Consider the following 23,336-nt stretch of genomic DNA (forward strand, 5'->3'; position numbering starts at 1 on the left):
CTGTTTTTTTCCTTTTTTTCCCCCAGCTAAATCTCATTTTAATTCTGTATAGCTTTCTTATTTCTAAGCCTGTTTGAGGTCTGACAGGAATTTTAATGTAGACTGGGGTTTAAATCCTCAAGAGAATGTACAGAAAACTATCTCCTTTGGGAGAAAAACTTAGTGCTTTATATTCAAGGGTGCTTCTTAAATAAAACTTACCCTGCAAAAAAAGAAAAACCCAGCTTTAACTCATGGTTTTCATACTTGAAAGTTGAGAGAAAGATCAACACCATTTCCTAAAGAACAGAACTGAAAACATGCAAGAAACTCCATGCAGTACAGAGTGTAAAAGGCTATACAGCTCTTTTACTAATCACTTTACGTTTAAGAGCCATTAGCACTATCTTTTATAATTTTATCCTCACATCTTAGCCCACTTAGGCTTAGAATCCGACCAACCCTGACTACCAAAAGCAAAACATGTCCTGTCAAATAAAGGTTGCCTAATAATTTTTGTAACTGACACAGTGAAATGCAGGACCTCAAAGGCACAGAACTGTGGGGGCAAATTTTTTTAATCTTTTTAATTGCACCTGCTTCTCTACATGAGAATTCATATCAACAGTGATAACTGAATCAGAAAAGATGATGGGAAGTTTTCCTGCAACTCTTTACTTTGCACATAACCCCTTCAGAAGCTTCAAGATAGTGAATTTTTGTTCTCCGCATTCAGTAAAAAATGATTCCGACCAGTTCAAAGGCTCTTCTGCCCAAGATTGTTACGCACTTCACTTGAAGAACGAACTGTGACTATTTACTGCAGCATTTTGCAAACTTCTGGGAAGGCAACACCATACAATATGCCTTGTCTCAGCCATCTACGCCTTTGCTGTGTGCGAGCTTACCAATGTCTGAAGCAATAGCATGGTATCACCCGGGACCTTCTCGGCAGGATTGGTTCATCCAAGTTAGATGCTGCACTGAGTTGCTTTGATTGCTTCTAGAAATTGCTTGGACAGAGCTACTCTGCAGCACAGTCATGCTTAAGAGTTTTCTTTCAAGGGAAACAAAACTATATTGAATCCCTCCGGCCAGTATTCTTTCTCCAGTCTTTGCAGAAGAAAGTCTCTGTTTACAGCTGGGGCATTAGATCCTTCATAATCTCATGTTTCTTTCAATTTGTCTCATTTACTTTATGCAGTTTACAGCATTTCTATGGTTAGACTCAAATCAGCGGCTGGAGAGACCTTTATAAATAGAAAACCTACAAATGGGTCAGGCCATAGATCACTCAAGTTACTATGAGACTGAACTCAAAAGGCTGTGAGTATTCTTTTTTCACTAGAAGTCTCAACAAAGTATTTTTAGGAAGCCCAGAAAGTGAATTTCTTATGATTGAACTTCTACAAAACAAGGAAGCTTCCTGAAAAGGCTCAATGTAAAAAGAAATTTTAGAGTCTTCTGACAGATTCATTACAAATTTCTGAATCAAGATAACTATCCATGCTAGCTGAAACTACCAGTGAGCAAGTCTTTACTCTTAAATCAGAAACAATAATACTTACAAAGTATTATGCTGACATCTATGATGTCAGCCTAGTCAAAAACAAACAAACAAACAAACAATAAAACCCCACTAATTCTAGCTAGAAAACAATGCAGAAAAGGGTCACACTGTCCTTTGCTGCAGAAGGATCAGAGCTGTTAGGGCAAAAGAAAGAAAAAAACAAAACAAAAACAAAACACCAAAAATACCCGAACAACTTGAAAGCGAGTCTCAAAACCAGAAAACAAAATCCACACCTACTGAGTCTCATTTCCTTGTTACTCTACCTGCTCTACTAACGATGGAGGCCCAGGTCCAGTTTAGTTGAGGGGATGAATATTTCCCGGGGCATGTCAGCCCACCTGCGATCCCAGACACCTTCTGCAGGCGCCTATCGCTTTGCTTTACCGGAGAGGAGACAACTACACTCTGCAGCTAGGTGCTTCAGGTTAGATGGAATGAATGCAGATTTGCACGGCTGAATACCATCCCGCTTTCAACACACATTACCTACAGCAAAATGAAACAGCGTACAGGAAAGCCTACAAAATCCCTTCGGATAAGATCTGCCATTGGCAGGTTGTATTACTCTAGAAATAAATAAAAATTGTTTTTAATCACTGGATAGGATATTCCCCAATCCTAATCATGTATTATTACTCTTCCCATTATCTTTTATACAAAACAAAGCATCCTAGTGAATACATACATAATTTGATTATAAAACATACATTTATAGATGAATGCTCTCACAATTCTGACAGGTATTTCAATATTGCCTAGTGGAAAAAAGGGGTAAATTTTCTTCTGCAAAAAGAGAATGTATAAAACATCCCTTTCAATCACCATGCCTCCTAAAGTCTTATTCCAAGCAATGATTAATGTGGTACCTTTCACACACATTAACTGCACATACCTGCAGCCCCTTTTCCATTTCCAATAGCAACTATGGCACGAATTGATTTTTTTCTGCCTTCTTTTGCTTTCATACAAAACACATTTTTCACCTAAAGAAAGAAATACAAAGCAGCTTGTTATGACACAGTTCAATTGTATTTTTTTCAAGAGTCAGTTTATTAAAAAGACATTAGAGGTTTATGATGAGACCTCACAATATATACTGCTTTTGTGAATGAATCTCATCTGCAGTGGGACACTGGCTTCAAGGTATTAAATATTTAAATGCTGTAAAGAATACATACTCAGATATGCAAAAAGTTATTTCAGTGCAGTTTCACTAAAACATCCCCTCTTGCGTTTATCTGCACAACAGATATTCTCTAACGCCATTAGCTTCAAGTGCTATTTTAATCGTGATGAAAAACTAGACAGTAAGGAAATAAAATAAAATAAATTAAACACGACATTAACATCCCCCTCACCTCATTACATTTTAACAGATTTTAGAAGCACTCTGAGGAATTGCTCAAGGCAGGTTGTTGCTTTACATGGGTTAAGGCCTGGGATTCAGATCTTCTTGCAGACAGCAGAAGGCACTGATTTGCAGCTCTACTCATTACTGAGATGGCAGCTGCTAAAAAGATGACTTCATTTAAGAGAGGGGAAGAAGAAAAATGGTATCTGATTCCTGGAACCAGAACTATTAACAGAAGCTCTGCAATAATTTCAGAGATACAAGAAAACCATTTAGGTTGGAGTGGGGGGGGGGGGGTGTGAATACAATAGTCATTGGGGAGCCAGGTGGCCTTATGGTGAGTATTTTGGAAAGCTAGATTTGCTTCTGGCTCTCTGAAGTCTTTTAAACTCACCACTTTATAGTCTTCCCACTTTAAATGGTCTAATGCATCATTTGAGATCCTTTGTCTATTTAGCTGCTGCTCTGGTTTCCTATAAATTTTCCATAACATCCTGGGTATTGCCTAACTGTGCTAAGATTTGTGTCTCAGAAGTACTAGTCAACATATACAGTTTACTTCATGGTCCATTCTGTCTTTCCCCTCAAATGTGTCAAGGCCTACTTTCCTGAAGCACCAATATGATTTCTATAAATTATTACAATAACTGTTAAATTAAGCATGCATTGTTAATTTGTGAATTAAGCAGTGTTCTCCCCTTTTATCCATATATAGTTCTTCAGTAAGCTGGTTTGGTTGTAGCATTATATATTTGTAAGATTACCACAAAACATTTGGGCGCAGCTTTACCATTCTTGCTGACATTCACAAAAAAAAAAGTTCACTGACTGCAATGGATATAGATTAGGAATGAATGAGCAGTTCCAAAAAGTCCTGTTCTTGTTTTCATTAAAATAAAGAGCAGGTTTATTTCAAGGTACATACATGTTCCAGAGAGCGCTTCACAGAAGTACCAGCTTTGCTATTTGCTTATTCCAAGCTATTTTTCTTCCATGATCTTACAGTTTACAGTAACATGCTAAAAAGCAAGCCCCTTCCCCCCGAAGATGCAAGTACTTGGAAAAATAAGCTATTTACAGAAAGTGTGCAATAATGATGGAAGATAGAAAGGGGATTGAAACAGCATGATGTTCTCTCCAGAAGCATCAGCAGTACACTGGTTTTGCTCTATGTATACTTGTGCCTCCAAACACCAACACGAATAGGTGATTGTACAAAACCAAAAGAAGCTGGCACGCATAACTGTCAAAACTAAAGGACATCAATCTCTGCTGGACTCTCCTTAAACCTTATTCTTCTCCCTCTCCAGAAGGTGGCAATAAGGATACGCGCAACGAGCTTCTGCAGAAGCTGCCTTCCAGAAACTGCACTTGTCAGCTGTTTCAGAGCAGCTCAGAAGAAAATCACGTTCAGGCACCCAACATCATCGGTCCTATTGCATCGCTCTTCAAACACTGCCAAAACCTTTCAAGCTCGCTCGTGTGCACAGGCAGCCACAACTGCTGGACACTTAGTGTCCTCCTATCATCCCCTCGCCCAGCCCTGGGCCACCTCACGTTGAAAAGCTCCTTTGGAGCACATTCAGCAGCGCTTCCTTTCCTGCCTTGAATTAAAGCCTGCAGCCCAAAGCGTATCATTAAGCTGCAACAGAATTAATTAATACACAATTAACAGCTTGCCACTTTTCAAACAGCATGGCCTCCAAAAAGCAACTGAAACTAAGGCACAATTACCCTTATTTACTAGATTTTAATCTGAGCCAGATTTAAAGTCTGTTTAAATTTGCAAACAGATGCATGTTCAACCTTAATCACAGTGTACCTCAAACTGACTGTCTCCCTACATCCACCATTTAATGCTAACAACTTAAATGCTGCTTTCTTTGGAGGGCTGAAACAGAGCATGGAAGCACTGCACACATTTATTCAGAGAGGAGGAAGAGCAGAAAGCAACAGTCTGCAAGGTGGATGCACAAGAATGCAAATACAAAGGTGGGGGGCCAAGGGTCACCATGATTTTAAGTGCTCATCGACTTTGGGCTACCCTCCTGATACTGCTGGTGTTTAGCAGACAGTGTCCATGCAGGCTGACCTTTTCCCAGGGCTTAAGTTCTTCTGGTCCAACTCTTCTCTATGGTGCAAGGTCAGAAAACAGGACTGGAAGAAAAGCGCTTCCATGCGAGTAAGTGTGGAGAAGCTCAGAGATGCAGCTAAAAGGCTTGGGATGCTAGTTATCCAGAAAAGCTGAATATTAGAGTTGTATCTCTTGTGTTAGCTCAATCATGCCCTTAATCTTCTCTTCCCCATGAAAAGCTGAAAGCAGAGCAGAGGTACAATCCAGAGACTTTTAACCACGGTTACAGAACCTCTCCCAGTTATACCTTAAACCTACAGTACCCAAAATTTCCATCAGAAATTGCCAAAGTTAGCTGGAGGGTGCAACTAGGTTTACAGACAAGTGACAAGTGAGTCAAGGCTAACACCAGTGTCTTCACATTGCAGCCTTTTCCACCGTTTCTGTTTACAAATCGGGTATACTGCCTGACCTGACCCTTCTTATCAAATAGCTTCTTGCAATTAAACACTGTGTGCCTAAAAGTGTGCACACGGTGGGCAGCAGCAAAGGCATTTCTTCAGGAGAAGGCAAATTAATCTCTCTCCTGCTAAGACTACTAAGATGTGACCAGTCAGATAGTGAATTTATCTGTCCATGCCATTTAATGTATGTGTATGACCACTAGTTTGAGTAAATAAAGCATTTCTCTCTCAGAGAATTTGATTCACTAGCTGTAATCTCTGAGCAGCTGGAAGCACAGGGCAGATTAGAGCCAACTATCTTGTATATCATATCCAGCCCCTGAGGACACACTGACTAAAGATGCAGCAGTACCAAAATACTGGACTCCCCTACTCCTCACTCACCAATACAGATGAAGGTACCACCCTCAAATTCTTCTTTACCAGCAGGCCAAAACACTGAGAACTCCCAGAACAGCAGGAAGAAATGCCATGTACAGCCCTGACCTCTCTTTTTCTCCTGTGACAGGTTGCGTCAGGTGCCAGTATCAGAGCTAGAAATTGCCGAAATAATTTTTGTTGTCTATCTACAGACGCTGTCAACATCATCCGGGGAACAGAAAACTTCCTAGTAGTTCTGAAAGCCTAGTCTAGAGCTACAATACCCCCAAAATACATTTTAGCCAACATGTCATTTGAAGTAAATTATTACTCAGAGAATACCACATATACCATGTAATTTTTCAGTCAAGTATGTCAAACAATGGATCTCAGACACTGTAATTTCATGCAGCATTTCCCTTTCACAAACCTTTTTTTGCACCATTTGCAGAAACAATAGCTGGAAAACAAATCCCAAAGACTTACAAAAAGAAATGAAGGTTTTGAATCCTACGCATTAAGGAATTGTATTTTTGCCACAAAACAATACACTGTGGTTTTAAAATATGGTTATCTGTTGCGAGTCTACCAAGATTAATTCTGGGCTTTTAAAACAAACATGTACTAACAGGTTTCATGCTACTTGGAAAATTGAAGCTATGGCCTTGTATTCTATTAAATTAACAATCTCTTATTGAATCTGGGCAATTTATTTTTGTTTACAGGACACAGAACAAATGACTATAGTGATGCAGTTATCTCTTAGTTCTGTGTTTGCATTCCCTACAAATAGCTCTATAGTTGCATGTACTTTCGAAACAATCCACGTATTAAGTTGCTGACAATCCACTTAGTGATACTTCATATCCTTCATATCATTTTGGCCCAACAAACCTTATTTCTTCCGACTTTACTTCTGCTTCTCTCATGCCATCATAAAAGTATTGCTCCTTAGGCAAGTTGTTTCTCCGTGGCTTGGTAAAGAAAGTCATCTAGCATTTAGCATCCCCACTCCTGAGCAGTGCCAAAACACAGAGCCCTCCAGCTTTTACCAAGGGCTGGATTCAGAATCACCAAACCAGTATAGGTGACATTCAACTGCAAAAACACAAACCTTCAAAAGCACCATGTTTTAATGCAAACGGATGCTTGGAGAAAAAAAAAAAAAAAAACGGAAGAACAAGCAAACAACCAGACTCACTTGGGCAGAAGTTGCCAGCTTTAAGAAATTACATGTCTTGCATGAACTCTTGGCATATCAGAACCCAGATATGAACTGACAATACTGTGATATACTTTGTGAAGTATATCCAATCTCAATGCAATTCAACTAAGAATAAAGTCTGTAAAGCATACTCCTGGAGATAACATTCAGAGATTCAGATTGACTCAAGATTCAGATGACAGCCCAGGATGGGGCTTCATTTACTACACACACTCTTGACTATCAGACAAAATTATTCTTTTTGAAGGCTCTCAACGTTATCTTGATTCTTCGGAAAACATCACCCTCCCACTTTTCAGAATACCCACTCAATTAGTCTAGTACCTGGAAATATGCTATTTACCTTGATTTATTCTGTCTTAGGAAGAACCAGTTAACTATTTTTAGTTCATAAGTGTTAAAAAGATCTTTTGTCTTCTCTTCTTCCCTCCCTTCCCACACTCCTATAAGTTAAAAAAAAAAATAAATCAGGGAAAGAAAAAAAGGCAATAGGCAGTTCTATCTACAACATAATAAAGACTGAGAGAGATAACCCTGGACTAAAATAGCAACATAAAATGATGTTGACATCAAAGGACCAGAACACAGATAACACCAACATCCTCAGTACTTAGCTCGTGTCCTACTAAGCTCTGTATAGACTGAAGCCCCAGTGTATTCTTATCTGCAGGGTGCCTCTTGCTCTGAGGCTAACACCAGTGTCTTCACATTGCAGCCTTTTCCACTGTTTCTGTATACAAATCGGGTATATTGCCTGACCTGACCTGACCCTTCTTATCAAATAGCTTCTTGCAATTAAACACTCGCATACAAACCAGTGTTTCTTTTGTTTAAAAAGGTCAGTACTGTATTCTAACCACCTGGTTGAAAATGGGAACTATTCCGACACTGGAAAGATTGCACCACAGATCACTGACCCAGTTACAATGTGGCCACGCTTGTACAAAATTCTTCGAGTAAATTGACCTTTATTAGAATCAACAAACGAAAACAACCAAAAAAAGTGAACAGAAGAGGAAGGGATCAAAAGGCAGAGCTTTTATAGCCAGCAGAGGACAACTTGTCAGATAGCTGCGACAGCGTTGTCACAACACTATCAGACAAGGTAACAGATCTGTCCTTTGCAAAGGGCATTATTTTTTTTTAACTCCATCTGCTCCCTGAAAAAGGCCCCCGTCGTGCAAGATTCAAAAGGGCACTAACCTCATGTTATGAGCTTTCAGGCCTTATGATTACTAGGTCCCGCTTTCTAATTCCAATTGCATGACATACTAAACGATGCTGTAATACACGATACCCTTTAGGCTGTTTTTTCACTATGCTACTGTGTTGATTTGGGAACAAGAAGAATAGTAATTCATTTGACAATGGATGATAGACGATATAAAGCCTTCTAGTTAGAATCAGAATGGCATATGCAGCCTGTCAACTATAGCTGTAAATTCATGCTTAACAACAGTAAACGCTACCGTCGGTTTTACTCTCGCAGAACTTACCTCTGTGCATAATATACAAGCAAAACAGGAACTCTGCCTTCAGGCTTGTGGGGCAAGGAAGGAATGGGTACCTCAAGTCACCCCTCCCAAGGCACCCAAAAACCAAGTGGAAAGCCAGAAACAGCAACAATATGCAATTCTTGCTGCTCTTCCTTAACGCTTGCCCAAGGTAGCTTTTTCTGTGACGACTTTAGCTCTAGCTTACATGAAAATCGCAGCCTGTCTGTACTCTATTCAACAAGCAGGGACAAATCAAGTTAGCTTTTCCACTGCTACTTTATAAGGCAATACCTTCACATATAATTTCTCTCACCTAACTGGTGAGCATATCCTTCCTGCTTAGCAAGTGCGCACAGCCTTTTGGTAACATGATCTTACCAGAAAGGGGCTTTTGCATTTTTGTTCATAAAACAGTCCTTTAAAAATAGGAGCTTTAATGTCCAGAGAACTGCTGAAAATCAAGACAAAGTCGGAAGAAGAACGAACAGGCTTTCAGCTTCCTTCTGCAAACTGTAATTTCCCAGCAATTGCTGTTTTAACCTCATGTGCTGCTGTGAATACAAGGATAATGGAAAAGGCATATAAAAATAGCATTATATATGTTATCTATTTAAAGTAAGACTAGTAATAAGACCTGTTTATTTCAAAACACGCACTTGTTATCAGAAAGTTATGAGACTCATAATTATCTTGGGCTCATTGCTGGCTTTGGCTATAGAAATCTTTGCTGCTGCTGACATTTTCCTCAAAAAAAAGGAAAAAAAAAAAAAAAAAAGAAAAGAAAAAAACCCACCAAACCCACTCCTGCTTTCTCCATTCACATCTGTGGCAACCTTTTAAAACAATACAGCCCCAGCTGGCTCCTAAAAAGCTTTCTTATTCAAATATAATGAAGCAATGAAACAGATTTCCATAGTACGTGCAAGCATTGCATAGCAAACTTATTTTGTTATTTAATCTAACAAATTTGACTATAAACAATTACACAGGCCCAGAATGGCCATCTTTAGTAAAATCTACTGTAGCAGCCAAACCAGTGGTCAGCTGAGACATGTCACAATAACAAAATAACAGCCGCTTTTCTCTAACGCGCCCTTTCAGCTAACTAAAAGCTCTGCTGCATGAAGGGGTTAGGAAGGTTTTACCACTTATCTGAAACAATTTCAGCAGAGGCACAATCAAAACAAAGTCAGTACTTATCCCACATTAACCTGAGTATTAAAAATAAATGTTGAAATCAGTAAGCTTAATATCAGGTCCTGAGACAGTAAAATGTATACCGTGGTATTACAGGAGAGGCCAAATCTTGTATTTATTTATTTATTTATCATTATACTCAGGCACAGGAAACTTGAACAGAACTGACACTTTCCCCGTTCCTGTGCAGCCTGGGGATGGTGCCCCACGTCTAGTGCTTCCACGCTATACAAAGCCACACAGTGAAGAGACACACAATGAAGAAGTTACTTCTGTGCACCCAAAGTGAAGCAAAAAAAAAGAGGGAAGATTCATCCTTATACTCCCTGCAGTCTTCATCCAACAACTGGCAGAGCATAGCAGGGACCTAGTGGGGCTAAAACCATAATTCTGCCAGGAGAGAAGCTCCCTATTAATGCATTAATTTGCAAACCACAAGATCTTCTGGCAGGGAGTGGGTTACTCTAGCAGCTCCCTCCCTGTTACCCTTAGAATATAAGAAAGGTTGTAAGAAATCAGACCTTAAGTGCTTGCAGCCCTTTCTTTGGCAGCAGCCAGTAACAAACGTCTAAAGAAGAGGTCAGATGTGGAATCCTACTTCCTCCAAACGTTGTCCCAGTTTTTAGCACTTTGTGGCTTAGGGACAGGGAAGATCCAGGAGTCGCAGATCCACATTCTTGAGGAAACAGCTGTTTGACTGCAAACTCAACAAGTCATCGTTCTCTGCTTACCTTCCCAGATCTCAAGATTGAATTACTTCCTCTCCCTGAAACAGTCGTGGCATTGCACCCCCTTCATTTATGCTCTATCATCGCTTCAAGAATAGGCACTAAGGATTAGCACGCTCTCGCACACAGCACATCTGCAGAGAACATCTGCCACGACCAGCACACCACAGAGATTACCCTTCATGAAAGAGGCTCATTCAGGCAGCCACTTCTGAAGCAAGAATTGCTAAAGGGTGAAGAACATGAAAATGGTGCTTGACTGAAGAGACCATCTCTTACTTGCTCCTCCATCTATTTCCTTTCCTTAGGGAGGAAACAGGCAGGACTGGACTTCCTTGTAGTTGTTATAATCCCCCAAAATTTGCATTAAGGAAGTACAAAATATAACCACCTGAAGAATGAATACAACAAGAACACGATTTATGGAGTTAACCACATCGTGCATCAGACTATCTACTTTTGCCAACAGAAACGAAACACTCGCTGCAGAAGACAGCATCATTTCACAAGGGTTGAATGAAGGAAAACCCAGAAAAGCAACAGCCTGAGAAGATGCAGCATCTACCTAAATAAAACACATACCAATTTCACAAAACTTTACAAAATGTCACAGCACTTCCTAATTAATCAACTTGTTTCACATTTAACTACTGACGAATAACTGAAGTGTTTTACCAATTTACGCAAACTCAAAGAAATTTTAAATAAATATACTACCTTTTTTAAGTAAAGAAACTGAAATTGTGCACATACGGTGCTGATGTTTCATTACAAGATAAGGCAGGACTCAGAAAAAAAAAAGAAGAAAAAAAGAGAAATAACTGTATCTGCTTTCAAGGGAAGTTCCATGGGGAACTCAACTAAAAGTTCCCTTCAAACATAGACCAAGCTTAAAGCTAAACGTCCAACCAGACTTTGCTACATCACTTTAAAAGCCCCTCTGTCCACTCCAAAGATTCACTTACTTAAAGGAATTCTAATAAATTGTGTTTTTTTTCTAAAATCCACCATGACAATTCTGCTATGGGTACAGTTATTCCCCCTACTGATTCATCTGGGAGGAATTACACTGAGTTCCTCTGTCGCTTCAGGATCTCAAAGGCCATTAATTTATTAAGAAATTGAAAAGAATTACACATTTGTTCAACTATTCTTTTTGAACCAATGATTTTAAGTCTGAGATCAATGGATTAATTTTGCATTTTAAAATAAGCCTGCATATAAAGTATACGGCACAGATCAAGACATCTTATTATTGCTTACGTAAGTGATTTTTGTTGCATTTATTATTCTCACTGTAATCCCTAAAATATTATTAAATAGGAATTTGGTATGGCAATGGATTTATAATACGATCAGACGATCACCAGTACTTTTTTAATTAATACCATCTTTAAAAGTTGTTTTTGGAAGCCCAGACATATGCACACTAGAATATATAACATGCTATATAAGCATGCAATAGATAAAAATAACTCATCTAGCGTTGCAACAAACCATCTGTGACATTAAGTGTGAGTTTGCTTCTCATTCTATTTTCTATCATCTCTTATCCAGGCACACATGACAAATCTCACAAGAATATACCAAAATACTTGAGGAAACGCCAAAAATCTTGATACTGAACTCAATTTTACAGGTCTATATTCATATCAGTTTAGATATATTTAACTGCAAAAAGTGGAATCATTCTGAATTTGCATTAGCGTTGCAAACTCAGAGATGGGATAAGTGAACATAACAATAACAGGACACGTAGAACATTAAATATAAACTGCCAGTTAAGATCAGATCCTTGAAAACATATGTTCTCTTAAGATTTAGACTAAAGTTCATTAATAGAAAAAATATCCCTCATTATATTAACTTTCAAGTGCCTTTAAATTAATCTGTTCTTGCGCATACTGCTACCACTTTACACATTCTGTGTTGAGTCTTTGAAAACTCAAAGTTGATCTTAAATAGCAATTTAGCTTTAAAATAGTGACCATTTCTAAAGAATAAAATAGCTTTATCAAGATAACAGAAGGGACCCTGTAAATATTCTTGACCTTACAAGCAAGTGCTAAATTGAAAGTGGAAGACTAAAAAATTCAAAATGAAAGAAATGATGAGAACTTGAATTCAGGAAAAATAACTGGCAGCAAGGCAAAGAAAGGTCTATACACTTAAATTCAAGGACAATTGACATGAAACTTGAAAAGGAAAATACTATCCATTTGGAAGAGCCAGCCATCACTCTGAGGAGTAGATGCTAGAAAGTGATTTTGCTCAATATCTGCACTGTCACCATAAAAGACCGCTGCCAAGGAGGGGAGACCTCCTAGGCAACACTTGCATAACGCTGCTTCTGGAAAAAGAGAACCAGAAGATGCGACATGAGCTCAGCAATGGTAGGATTCGTTACTTTTAGAGATGATGAGAGGAAAGGATATGTGTTTTTAACTCGGGCAGCACATCCTCGTGGGAGTTCTCTGGAAGTTCTGCTGGGACAGCACTGTTCTCAAATGCATCCGATACGCCCTCGCATTACACAGAGAACGGTTCAGCTACTGCAGACGTATATCCACGGGCAGAATTACAGACTATTCCCAACTGCTGCCAGGGAGGAAAGCACAGGTCCATCCTCCTGCTTCTTCCCTACATATACTGTTCTCTTGGAGAAGTAACACAGACCTAATTTCACTTCATGGCAGTATCAGAAGAGTATCCTTTGGGAGCTTCATGTGTACCTTTGAGGGTAAATCTGCCCTAATGTTAATAATTACATTACTTGTAAAGAAAAAAAAAAAAAAAAAAAAGGTGAACAAAAATGTCTACAGATCAAATGAAACAGACCTGAAAATTCATAAAGCAACATGCCCTCAAGCAGCACTTTTAAAACCACAGAATCACAGAAAAATGGTTTAGAAGGTTTCTGATTATTTCTCCTTATTTAATTCTTGACAGATTTACTTAATCTGCTGTTAAAAACCTCCAGTTATAGAGATCCTGTGCACTCCCAGGCCTAGCATTCAACATTCTCTGCTGCACCTTTTTCTTCATGTCTAAAGTCAAATTTCCTTTGCTCACTATTTAAATCCATTGCTTCTTATCCTTCTCATTGCAGACATGTAAAATAAATTGCTCCTTTCCTCTTTGGAACATTTTTGTATATACATAAAACACCTTATGACTTTTAATTCTCCAGCATGACATTCCAGTACAACAACATCATCTCAGAAGATGAAAACCACTGTGACAAGGAACGGTTTTGATATGTTGGACTCTAAACACTCATGCAACCAGCTACAGTCTCAACTGGTGGTCCTCAGAAAGATGGTGGTTAGGACAAAAAGCATTTATTTGCTCACTTTTCAGAAGAGGACAGAAGCCTCGGATGCTTTTCTGGAGTAGTGCCATCAGCCAGCTTGACTCCTATCTTCTCTTGTTCGTCTTTTAACTTTCAGATAACAAAGGGTTCTGAATCAGGCTCTTTTGTTTAATGAAATGTTTTTCATAATCCCTCTCTCTTGACTCAACCAAGCTTTTGAGTCACTTGAAATAACTCACTTTCCAATGAGTTAAGCTTGTACATAGTTAAGATTGATTGCGGTTATATTAACTTTGCTATTACTCTTGCATCCTGCACACACTATTTATTAGTTACCCAAGGCAATTTTAAAGGCATTTGATTTTAACTCCAGCAAAATCTTCCCTACTCTGCCCACACAATGTATTTCAATGAAGATAAAGGATAGGCTCCTATCACCACATTAAACACAACAGTGAAATTTGCAAAAGTTGGTGCAAATAAATTCTGAATTCAATGTTTCTTTGTGGAAACTACCTGGCAAGGAATGGCAGTATAATTTCCAGCAAAAAGGCAGTAGACCATCATTCTTAAATACAGGTGACAGGCACAGTGGCAGGAAGTCAAGAAAGTGCTAAAAACAAAAAAAGACAGAAAACTGCCTCTTGCCTCCACCTAAGAGATGTGGTTCACAGCTAATACATCTGTTTCCACATTGCTCCCTAAAGCCCCTAAATAAGACACACTGAAATGGATTATTAAAGGATATTATTTATTTCCCTAATTTTAAGTATCTGCTTCTTTCTCAGAAGAAAATGGAAGCTAGATACTAATGTTGCTTTAGAGTCTCTTTTGCACATCCTGTGTCCGACTCCTAAATCCTATGCAGCCTTGTGTTGCCATGATGCCTGACAAGCTGATATATAAAAGGATTGTCCATTACTCTGATTTTCTGCTCATCACATTTGGTACTGTTCTCAGCTGGGACATGGCCATCTCCTCCTCTCTTTGACTACCACCCGTTTAAAGAACAACCTTCTCCTTTCTCTCCAAACCAAGGAAGTGCTGCTTGCTTTCACAGTTCCTTAGCTAGCAGTTCTGATTTATGGTCAAGGGACTGGTTCACTTTTTCCAAGGCCTTTCTCCAAAATAGGAGGTATTTGGCCGTGCTCCAAGAACAATATACCCAGACATAAGGGCTGGCACGAGAATTAACGTTTGGCACCTGCAGCTTGCTTAGAGACATGCACTGCAGAAAAAGAGAGTTGCAGCCCCAAAAATGAAAATCTCAGTGTAAGATTTGACTCTTGACCATAATGCAAAATCTTGAGGCAGAATAACTGCTTTCAAGTGCATCCTACTAATTAAGAAAATGTTATTCTTTGCCAGTTTTGTCAGACATGATTTGTTTTTAAAAAGGATTTGCATGAAGAAAAACACACAGCTAGATACAGCCTTTATCATAAAGACACAGGTACAACATAAGACTTCTAAAAATGCAGGCAATATTTCATAGAACTGTTTAATAAGCAAAGCTGTAGTAGTGATGAGTAATGTGATGAACGGTTACCATTACCCATTTAAAATTGCAATTTGTAAAAGCCTGCTGAAAATATACCGGAATACAAAACGGTATCTTTGAAAGCTAACTTTCCATCTGCTACTGTTGATCGGCAAAGCCACATCTGAAAGGGTAGTGAATCCTCCTACTTATTTAATTTCTCTGGACTAAAACCACAATTCACTCACACAATCGCCAACAGGCATGTGGCAGCTTCAGAGATGCATGCACTTAGTGACAAACTACTGTTTATTTTCAGGCTGTGTCATCTCTGCATGAAAATTTTAAAAACAAAGAAGAGGTCATGACTGTGAAATATTCATAGCCTTATAGTCACCCCAAAGGCCTTTGAGCAGATTACTGCATATCATGAAGACAGATCCAGCAAGCACGTATTGCCTCAGTTTCATGAAATTCTCCTGCAAGTGACCACACTTGCATTTTACTGCTTTAGCTATGCTGTAATTAGGCATTACTTTCCAAACCAGTTTTGCAAATTGTGATCACACTAAATGGACATGAATGTTTCTCAGGGTGCTAGTTTGAATATCTTTTTTTCTTATCACAGTTCTGCAAATCCCATCCTTTTGAGGAAAATTTTGCTCTGTTAAGAGACTGCATCCTTAACAGCGGGATGGGAATTTGGCTTCCTCTTTCATTAACATTTCCCAGCCAGTGACAGAGGATTCCTAGAAGGGAAAAACAGAGCATTCTGGTCTGAGAACTGCTAAGCAGATAAAATAGCACAGCAAGACACCTAAACATACCTAAAGACACCTCTACTTCATTTTGTTTCCTGAGCTTCAGAAGGTTTGACTTGTATATACATGTACATTTATTGCTCCTAAAATTTCATCTCAACTACTGACACAAGCAGAAAAATCATGCTCCAAACTCGTCTTGAGACGCTGTCTTTTCTTTTAATATACTACTAAGAGGAAAAAGAACCTTGTCCCTCCCTACCTTTAGCCTGGCACCTTTAAACCTACCAAAGCATCTACAATTGGATTTCCAATACTACACAAACATCAGCTCATGCAAAATAGCAGGGCTTCTGTTATCTCAGCTATGAAAAACCACCTGTTTATTAAAGTGGAACATGTGAAAAGTCTCAGATGATATTGTATTTCAGCTGCTGTTAAAAAAAAAATGTTAAATGAGACTGCTAGTTCCAGTAGTTGAGAAAATACAGTCTTGCCTTCCTGATGAAAACAGTGGTTTGAAGAGTTCTGCCTCCTTCATCTCAAAATATTAATTACTTGGTGATGACTGCGCTTCAATACCTGCATTTAACATTTCAACAATAATTACATTATCAGGCAGACCAGGAAAAAATAAAAATAATAGCGCCTCTCTGACAGTAGAAGGTAGAGAAACAAGAGAGAAAAAAAAGAAAGAAAAACCAAGAGGTTAAATACCACAGTGGAGCCAAAAGGAAAGTCCATTCTACCACTGAGCAATGCTGAGTAGGAAGGCAATACATCTGCATAACAACTCAATGAACAGTCACTTTATTTTACAGTGATAAAAGGGTCATATGTCAGCATTCTTATGTGCTTTTTTTTTTTAATCAATGACGTAGTTAAATATTAATAGCAAATGAATGTTCTGATGATAACCCTGAGAGGAGTGCAAATCTGGTAAGCAATTTCATCTGTTGGTAAGTAAATAGCATGAGAAGTTAAAACGACAAGTTTATAAAATTACTTGAAACGTGAAACTGCTGGGTTGATTTGTGCCACTGAGTATTTGTATAATAGGACTGAATTTAATTTACCAAAGTACAACTCAAATTTCATCAAAATGTCCTTAGGGATTCATTTGGCCTCCAATAGTTCAGCGGCAGTTACTGGAGGCTCAGGTTCTTCCACTCAGGGGGCCCAATTAGGCAAAGAGTCATTGTACAGTAAGGTCTTATTTCAGTTATTTCCAGAATTGCAGTGTGCTTTGACAACCTTCCCTGAAGAAGGCTCTGCCAGGATGTCTTCCTCCAGCTGGCAGCTCACATGAAGACTCACAGGCATGTTGTCCTGCTTTTGGAGGGGGCACGTTGTCCGTGTGGCTCCACAGGCTACTGAGCTGGGCTTCAGGGTGTGAAGCCCTGACCATGGCTTTCAGATCTGAGCCTACCAAAAACTGCTGCAAGTGATGCTGAACTTCTCCCAGTGTCTTCTCCTTCATCATTAAAAGCAATAGCTTTGAGTAAGGAACACTCAGCCAAAACTTCTCATTAATGCTTTCTGATGGCCCAAGCTGGTAGTAGTCAATTTGCCGCAGTTTAGAAGGTCATCTTTTCAAATGCCTCAATTGTTTTGGCAAAAATCAAATCCTTTTCACACATCAAGTATTTAAAAACGATTACAACCAAATTGTTAAGAGTTCAGCAGTTTAAGAAAATAAATGCCAAACTCCTGGACACGGATGGAGCTGGAAACAAGCTGGCCACTGCTGCCACTAGTCTCACTGAAATAAGGATGCAATTAGAAGGGAAGGGAACAAGTAGGGGAAAAGGGCAAAAACTGCTCTCACTCCCAGAGCTGCCATCTTTCTGGATGCTGTGCATTGTCTGATTCTGAACTTGTAGCAAATAAGTCACAAGAAATCAATTTATATCTGAAGTCATGATTCCTCCTCACCAATCTTTACACATGTGCCCTTAGTTCCCTAGCAACTAATGTATTTCAAATGAAAAACAACCTAATAAGTAAAAAAATAAAGATAAATGGGAGGTAACATATATCTTGTGATAGCATGTACTTCTGTAGTACTAAGTATTAATGGTCTGCTTTGGAATGAGTTGCATTCTCCAGCAAAGACTTTTCCCTTGAGAAATAATAAGGGTCCATTTATCTGCAATACCAACATGTTATGTTTCACCACCAAAAATCTATTTCTTGTTTTCCAACCAAAACTCACTTTTACTATTATCAATGGATTATTTTCTTTTCCAAAGAAAGCCCGCTTTGACTCTCTGAAAAAAACTGTTTTTCTCTGACTCCATTCCTATGCGTAGTCCTGCTGAAATCACTACTACGAATTTGAGTGGCTAAAGAATTTTGTTTTGGTAGCATTAAGGATCTTAGCCTGCAGCTTGAAATTTTGCTGTCAGTTAGAAAACATCTCGAATGGCAAGGATTTAGCTGTCAGCTAATATGTCTTCACACCAGTCAAGGGATTGCATATAAGCAGTTACACACTGGAAGAGTTGCTGCATGTTTGCAGAAGGTGACACGGTCATGAAAAGGAAGACTAAATATCTTAAAACCTCAGTAGCTTCTTAACTTACTATGAAAGAATTACTTACTGCTTTTGTTTATAATACCTTGTAACTGTGAAAATAGTTTGGTAAAGTCTACAGAGCTTATAAGCTAATTTTGGCTATGTAAGTTTATGGAACGAGTTTACAGTTAAATTCCAACTCCATCACCACTTTAATGTTTGTCATTATCATCAAGTGCCAACAAAAACTTAAATTCCTCTAGCATTTTCTAAGATGATTCACTGATTTCATTAAATACTTGGGGCACGCAGAATGCTTTTCAGCGCATTTATTGTTCTTTAAAACATTCTGCATTGCCATTATGAAGTGTCACTCAGCCAGCCACAAGGTTCAAGAGTATCTAGAATACTTCCACAATGTCCAACCACGAACAAATTTGTGACATAAGCGTATGGGAGTCAGCTTGACTACTTCCAAACAACAAGACAGTGGGATTTAAAGAATATATTAGATCTTATTTACTAAAAGTAAGAGATAATGAAAATGTTGGAAATAAACACAGGCAGACACCAGCATCTTTTCCTCAGTTAATGGTTTTGATTGTCAGCTATTTTTGAAATGAGATGATGTAATGTGAGCTGTTTAGGAATGACGGTGGAAACAAGACCTGCATTATTCCTGGTATTACATGCTCGGCAGAGAAGATGCAACTGCAAAAGAACACTGGACTAAATCCTATTGCTTTAAGATTGACTTATCAAGGGTTGATAAATAAAGTGCAAGACCACTAAAAAATAGTGATAATTAAAGTCCTTGAATGCTTTTGTAATGCTTACCTCAATGACTCTCGTTTCAAAATCTTCATAAGTCTCTGTTGGGAGAAAAATAAGGTATTACATTTCTGTGTATTAACTATCTATCAGCATAGCTCCCTGCTGGTGGCGTAATTTAAAAAGGATCTAATATTTAATACTGAGGTTATTTTATAAATTACAGTATATAAGAAGAAAAGGAAAGAAGAATTTGAACATACATATCTTGAGTTGCTTTCTTTTTAAAGATCTTAAATATATTTTGTAATTTGACTCCGTATATTGATTCTCCTTTAGAATGTTGGTGAAAAAACAACATACAGCCCTGATTTATAAATCATAAGATTTTTTCCATTTCTTTTGTTAAAAAAACAAAACAATATTTGTGAAGAAATCTAACTTAAAAAAAATCTCTACTCAAATGATGAACTTCCCAGAAAGTCTAATACAATTCTTGTTATAATTAAGAGGTGACAACTGTTAAACATGCTGTCTGTGCTATTTAGGAAATCTAACTTTCAGCTGCAACGAGTACTTCATCTTTAAATACTGTGCACGCAGAGAAGCAAGAGGGAAACAGTATTCAAAGAATGTCCAACCTAAATAACCAGAGCAGAGCATAGGAAGGAAAAAAACCTCTGATTTTCCAAATGGTAAAGCAAGATATACAGATTTAACTCCTTTGCTTGAACATCACACACAAAACTACAGCAGAGCTGATAAAGATCCCAGATGTCCTGAGAATTTGTTCAATATTTTGGCCATGAGGTACACCTCCTCTCTGAATTTAACCTGAAACTTTCTTTTGGAAAGCCCCGCAAAACTCAGCATTTACATTTAAGTATTTTTGTTAAATCATACCTAATTTTCTTCCCAATTTTCAACAGTTGCAGAAATGCTAAGATAAATAATTTTCCAGAGCATGCAATGGTAACAAAATACACTCAGTTTTTACTGGCTGGCCACAGTATCCAATATTACTTAGAATATTTTGAAGCCTGTATTAGATAATCAGTAGAGATTCAAGCAAATTGTAAGTATTTTTGGTAGCATTTCCGTGAAATTCCAGAAAGAGACACCCCCCCCCCCAAAAAAAAACCCCATAGCTGCTTCAAATAACCAAGAATCTCTGAGTGAAACTATTTCTTCTGTTTCAATTTCAAAAGCTGCTGGAAAAAATGTCTGTCAAACAGAACTGTAGCATTATTTTTTTTTCTGTCCAGTGACAGGTCAAGTGTTTTGCCTTGCAAAATGAAGATTGCTTCCATGTCAAGCATGCATTTTAGTCCTGTCACCACACCGGTGGTAAGAACGGTGTTCAGGTGTACAGCACATTATTCAACTTTAACAGGCAAATGCATCCTTTCCACCGCACAGAAAGTTATTACATTTCTGCTTTGTCATTAGCGACTCCAAAGAAATAAGACATTTCAGAAATGCCTTACAACCTTGCAGGGAGGAAAGTGCAAAGCCACTGCAGCGCTCTGGGCACGGCATGACAGCCTATCAATGCACACTGCCTCGCAAGACAGTAACTCAAGGGAGAGAGCTGAAAGCAGGCAGACAGGGAGAAGCCCAGGCAGATCTGATCCACGGGCCTTCACCCTGGCGCACTCTGTAAGAGAAGACAGCAAGTAAATCCCTCAGGCTTGGTTTTCAGCAATCCTACCGGCAGCACGCAGCATTCATCTTATAAAAGCAGGCAAAAACGCTGTGGGTCACGGATGCTGTCAGAAGAATGCATTTTCTCCAGAGTCCTGTTTCAAACTTGATGACTACACAAACACCTCAATACAAATTTTAAATATCTTTGCTCACTGGTGTGTAACCAAGAGCCCACTTTTATTCATCTGTATTTTAATACATGCACTTTTTCCATGTGTACATTTTAAACATGCAATGCAAGGAGTCACCTTTTACTACTCTTGAGGACCCTCTCCTCCCTCATCCCCGAGCACTGATTTTTAAACCAACGGGCAGTGGACTGAAATGCAATGAATCCTGCAGTATATGCAGGATTGATGAGACCCTCCCATCCCTCTGGCTTTTCCAACTGACCTCATGAACCACATCATTTCAACTTTACATAGGAGACCAGGGTTAATTAAACATTTGATATGTATTTTGTTTGTATAGTCACATTGAGGTTCTGGAGAAAGACCTGGGAGCTGAAAACGCTGCCATCAGTGAGAACTGGCAACCCATTCCTTCTCCAGGGGTTGCCTAATGATTTACATATCGTCTCCAAAACAATAACACACACCATCATCTCAATGCAATTTAGAGACTTCTTAGTCCACAGGAAGGTCATGGGAGAGAGTACAAATGCCAGCATATACCCAATCCCTTCTCTGAAGCCTCTTCAATTGCAAAGGACCACTGTTGACTTGGAGGAAAAATAATCATAGTTCCAACTGAAGAGTACTGCTCTTTCTATGCTGATAGCTAGCATAGTAAGTAAAGAGGTTGCAGGAGAAGGCCCCTCAGAAAGAATGAAGCACATACAATCAGAGTCTGTCCTCAAACTTGTTTTTAACAAGTTGCTCAGTGTCAACCAAATTTGTCAGATGTTAAAGTCTCAAAGCAACGAGATTCCAACAAACTTCCTGTACCTGTTTTCAGTGGAAAATATTAATGGCACTGAAGTAAATGCACAATGTATGCTCAACTGTTGTTCAGCACTAGAGAAGCCCAACCAGCAAGGAAGGTCTGAACTGCAAAGCCTCCATCAGAGCTCAGGCTTGCTTTGGCCCAGGGCATCCAAAAGTGCCATGGTCTCACAACAAAAGGATAAACCGGGTTTTGTTGTTTTGGATCTATTCATTTTATCACCCTGACAGTGCTTTGCAGATAGCCAATGTCCCGGTTCCCCTGTAAAATCATTTAATTAATTCCTCTGCTTAAGACGACAGTTACAGAATCACGGAGAACTTGAAAATCTCTGATTTCTAATGGATTAAGAGGAAATTACTGCATGCTAAGCAGAAACTGCTTTTCTCAAACATATTTAAAATAAAAGCTGACAGTTCCACTCTCATATTTTGCTTGCAGCACCCTTTCCTCTTTTTGTTCGAACTTGACCTGACTACTACAGCCCCAACATCGCCAACTTTAATGCAAATGTCCAACATCAATAGCATCAGCCACACCAAAATCTAGGAGAACAGTGGAGACAAACTCATACAGGCACAAATGTTGTTTGCAACAGCTGCCCTTTCTTTTAATGGAATAAAATATTTGAAAATGCATTTCAAGTTAGAAACAGCATAGTCTTTTATTCAAAGTAAAGAACTAGAACTACAAAGTCTGGACTTTCTCTATATTCCACCTCAAACTTTATGGGAAATTTGAAACAATTTATGACCTTCTCAAATAATCTATTTTTCCACTTGTAAGACAGGGGCAACTCAGTGACAGGCTGCCTAGTCCATCCTCCTGTCACTGCCTTTGATGAAATATTTGCTTTCAAGGAAATAAAATGAAATGCAAGGGAGCAGCTGTAGCTAACCCTTCATTTATATACTTCAGTATTATGCTGGTATTAAAATACAGGGGTATGCTCTTAAAATTCAAGTCAAAATAACCTCCCCAAAAAGATCAATAGGCAGGCTTTCCATAAATTCACAAGATAAGTCCAAGGGAAACAACATAACTCAGATGCTACTGTGACATAAGCCATAAAGCCTGTATGTCACAAAGCTATAAGAATGGAAAACCTGGAAAGGGGGGGGAACAGAGGAGTAGCAGATAGTAGCAAGGGCATGAATTTACAAGAGCAAAAGCTGCAAAAACCGCCAATAAAACTTCAGTCTACACGGACAACAGCATTAACTCACACTAAAAAGATAATGCTCTCTCTTCCTTGTGACCTGGCACAAGGCACATGTGGAATTCTGATTCCAGGTCCAACAGCATATCACCGGAAAATATTCACAGAAAGGAAGAAATTCATAAACAAAGCACTAGGCAGACCAAGGAGCAAATGTGACTGAAAAATACCAGAA

At 38.7% G+C, this 23,336-nt stretch overlaps 1 protein-coding gene across 1 annotated transcript in view; it reads right to left on the reverse strand.

Moving 5' to 3' along the window:
* MRPS5 (mitochondrial ribosomal protein S5) overlaps positions 1 to 23,336 on the reverse strand; it is a 59,343-nt gene that overhangs the window by 14,037 nt on the left and 21,970 nt on the right. Inside the window, exons 5-6 of the mRNA XM_062573531.1 lie at positions 19,357 to 19,391; positions 2,445 to 2,535 (exon numbers count right to left, since the gene is read on the reverse strand). Coding sequence (XP_062429515.1) covers positions 2,445 to 2,535; positions 19,357 to 19,391 — 126 coding nt within the window. The remainder of the gene's footprint in view (positions 1 to 2,444; positions 2,536 to 19,356; positions 19,392 to 23,336) is intronic.

The sequence above is a fragment of the Rhea pennata genome, chromosome 3, assembly GCF_028389875.1.
Source record: "Rhea pennata isolate bPtePen1 chromosome 3, bPtePen1.pri, whole genome shotgun sequence".
In the NCBI taxonomy this organism is placed as follows: domain Eukaryota; kingdom Metazoa; phylum Chordata; class Aves; order Rheiformes; family Rheidae; genus Rhea; species Rhea pennata.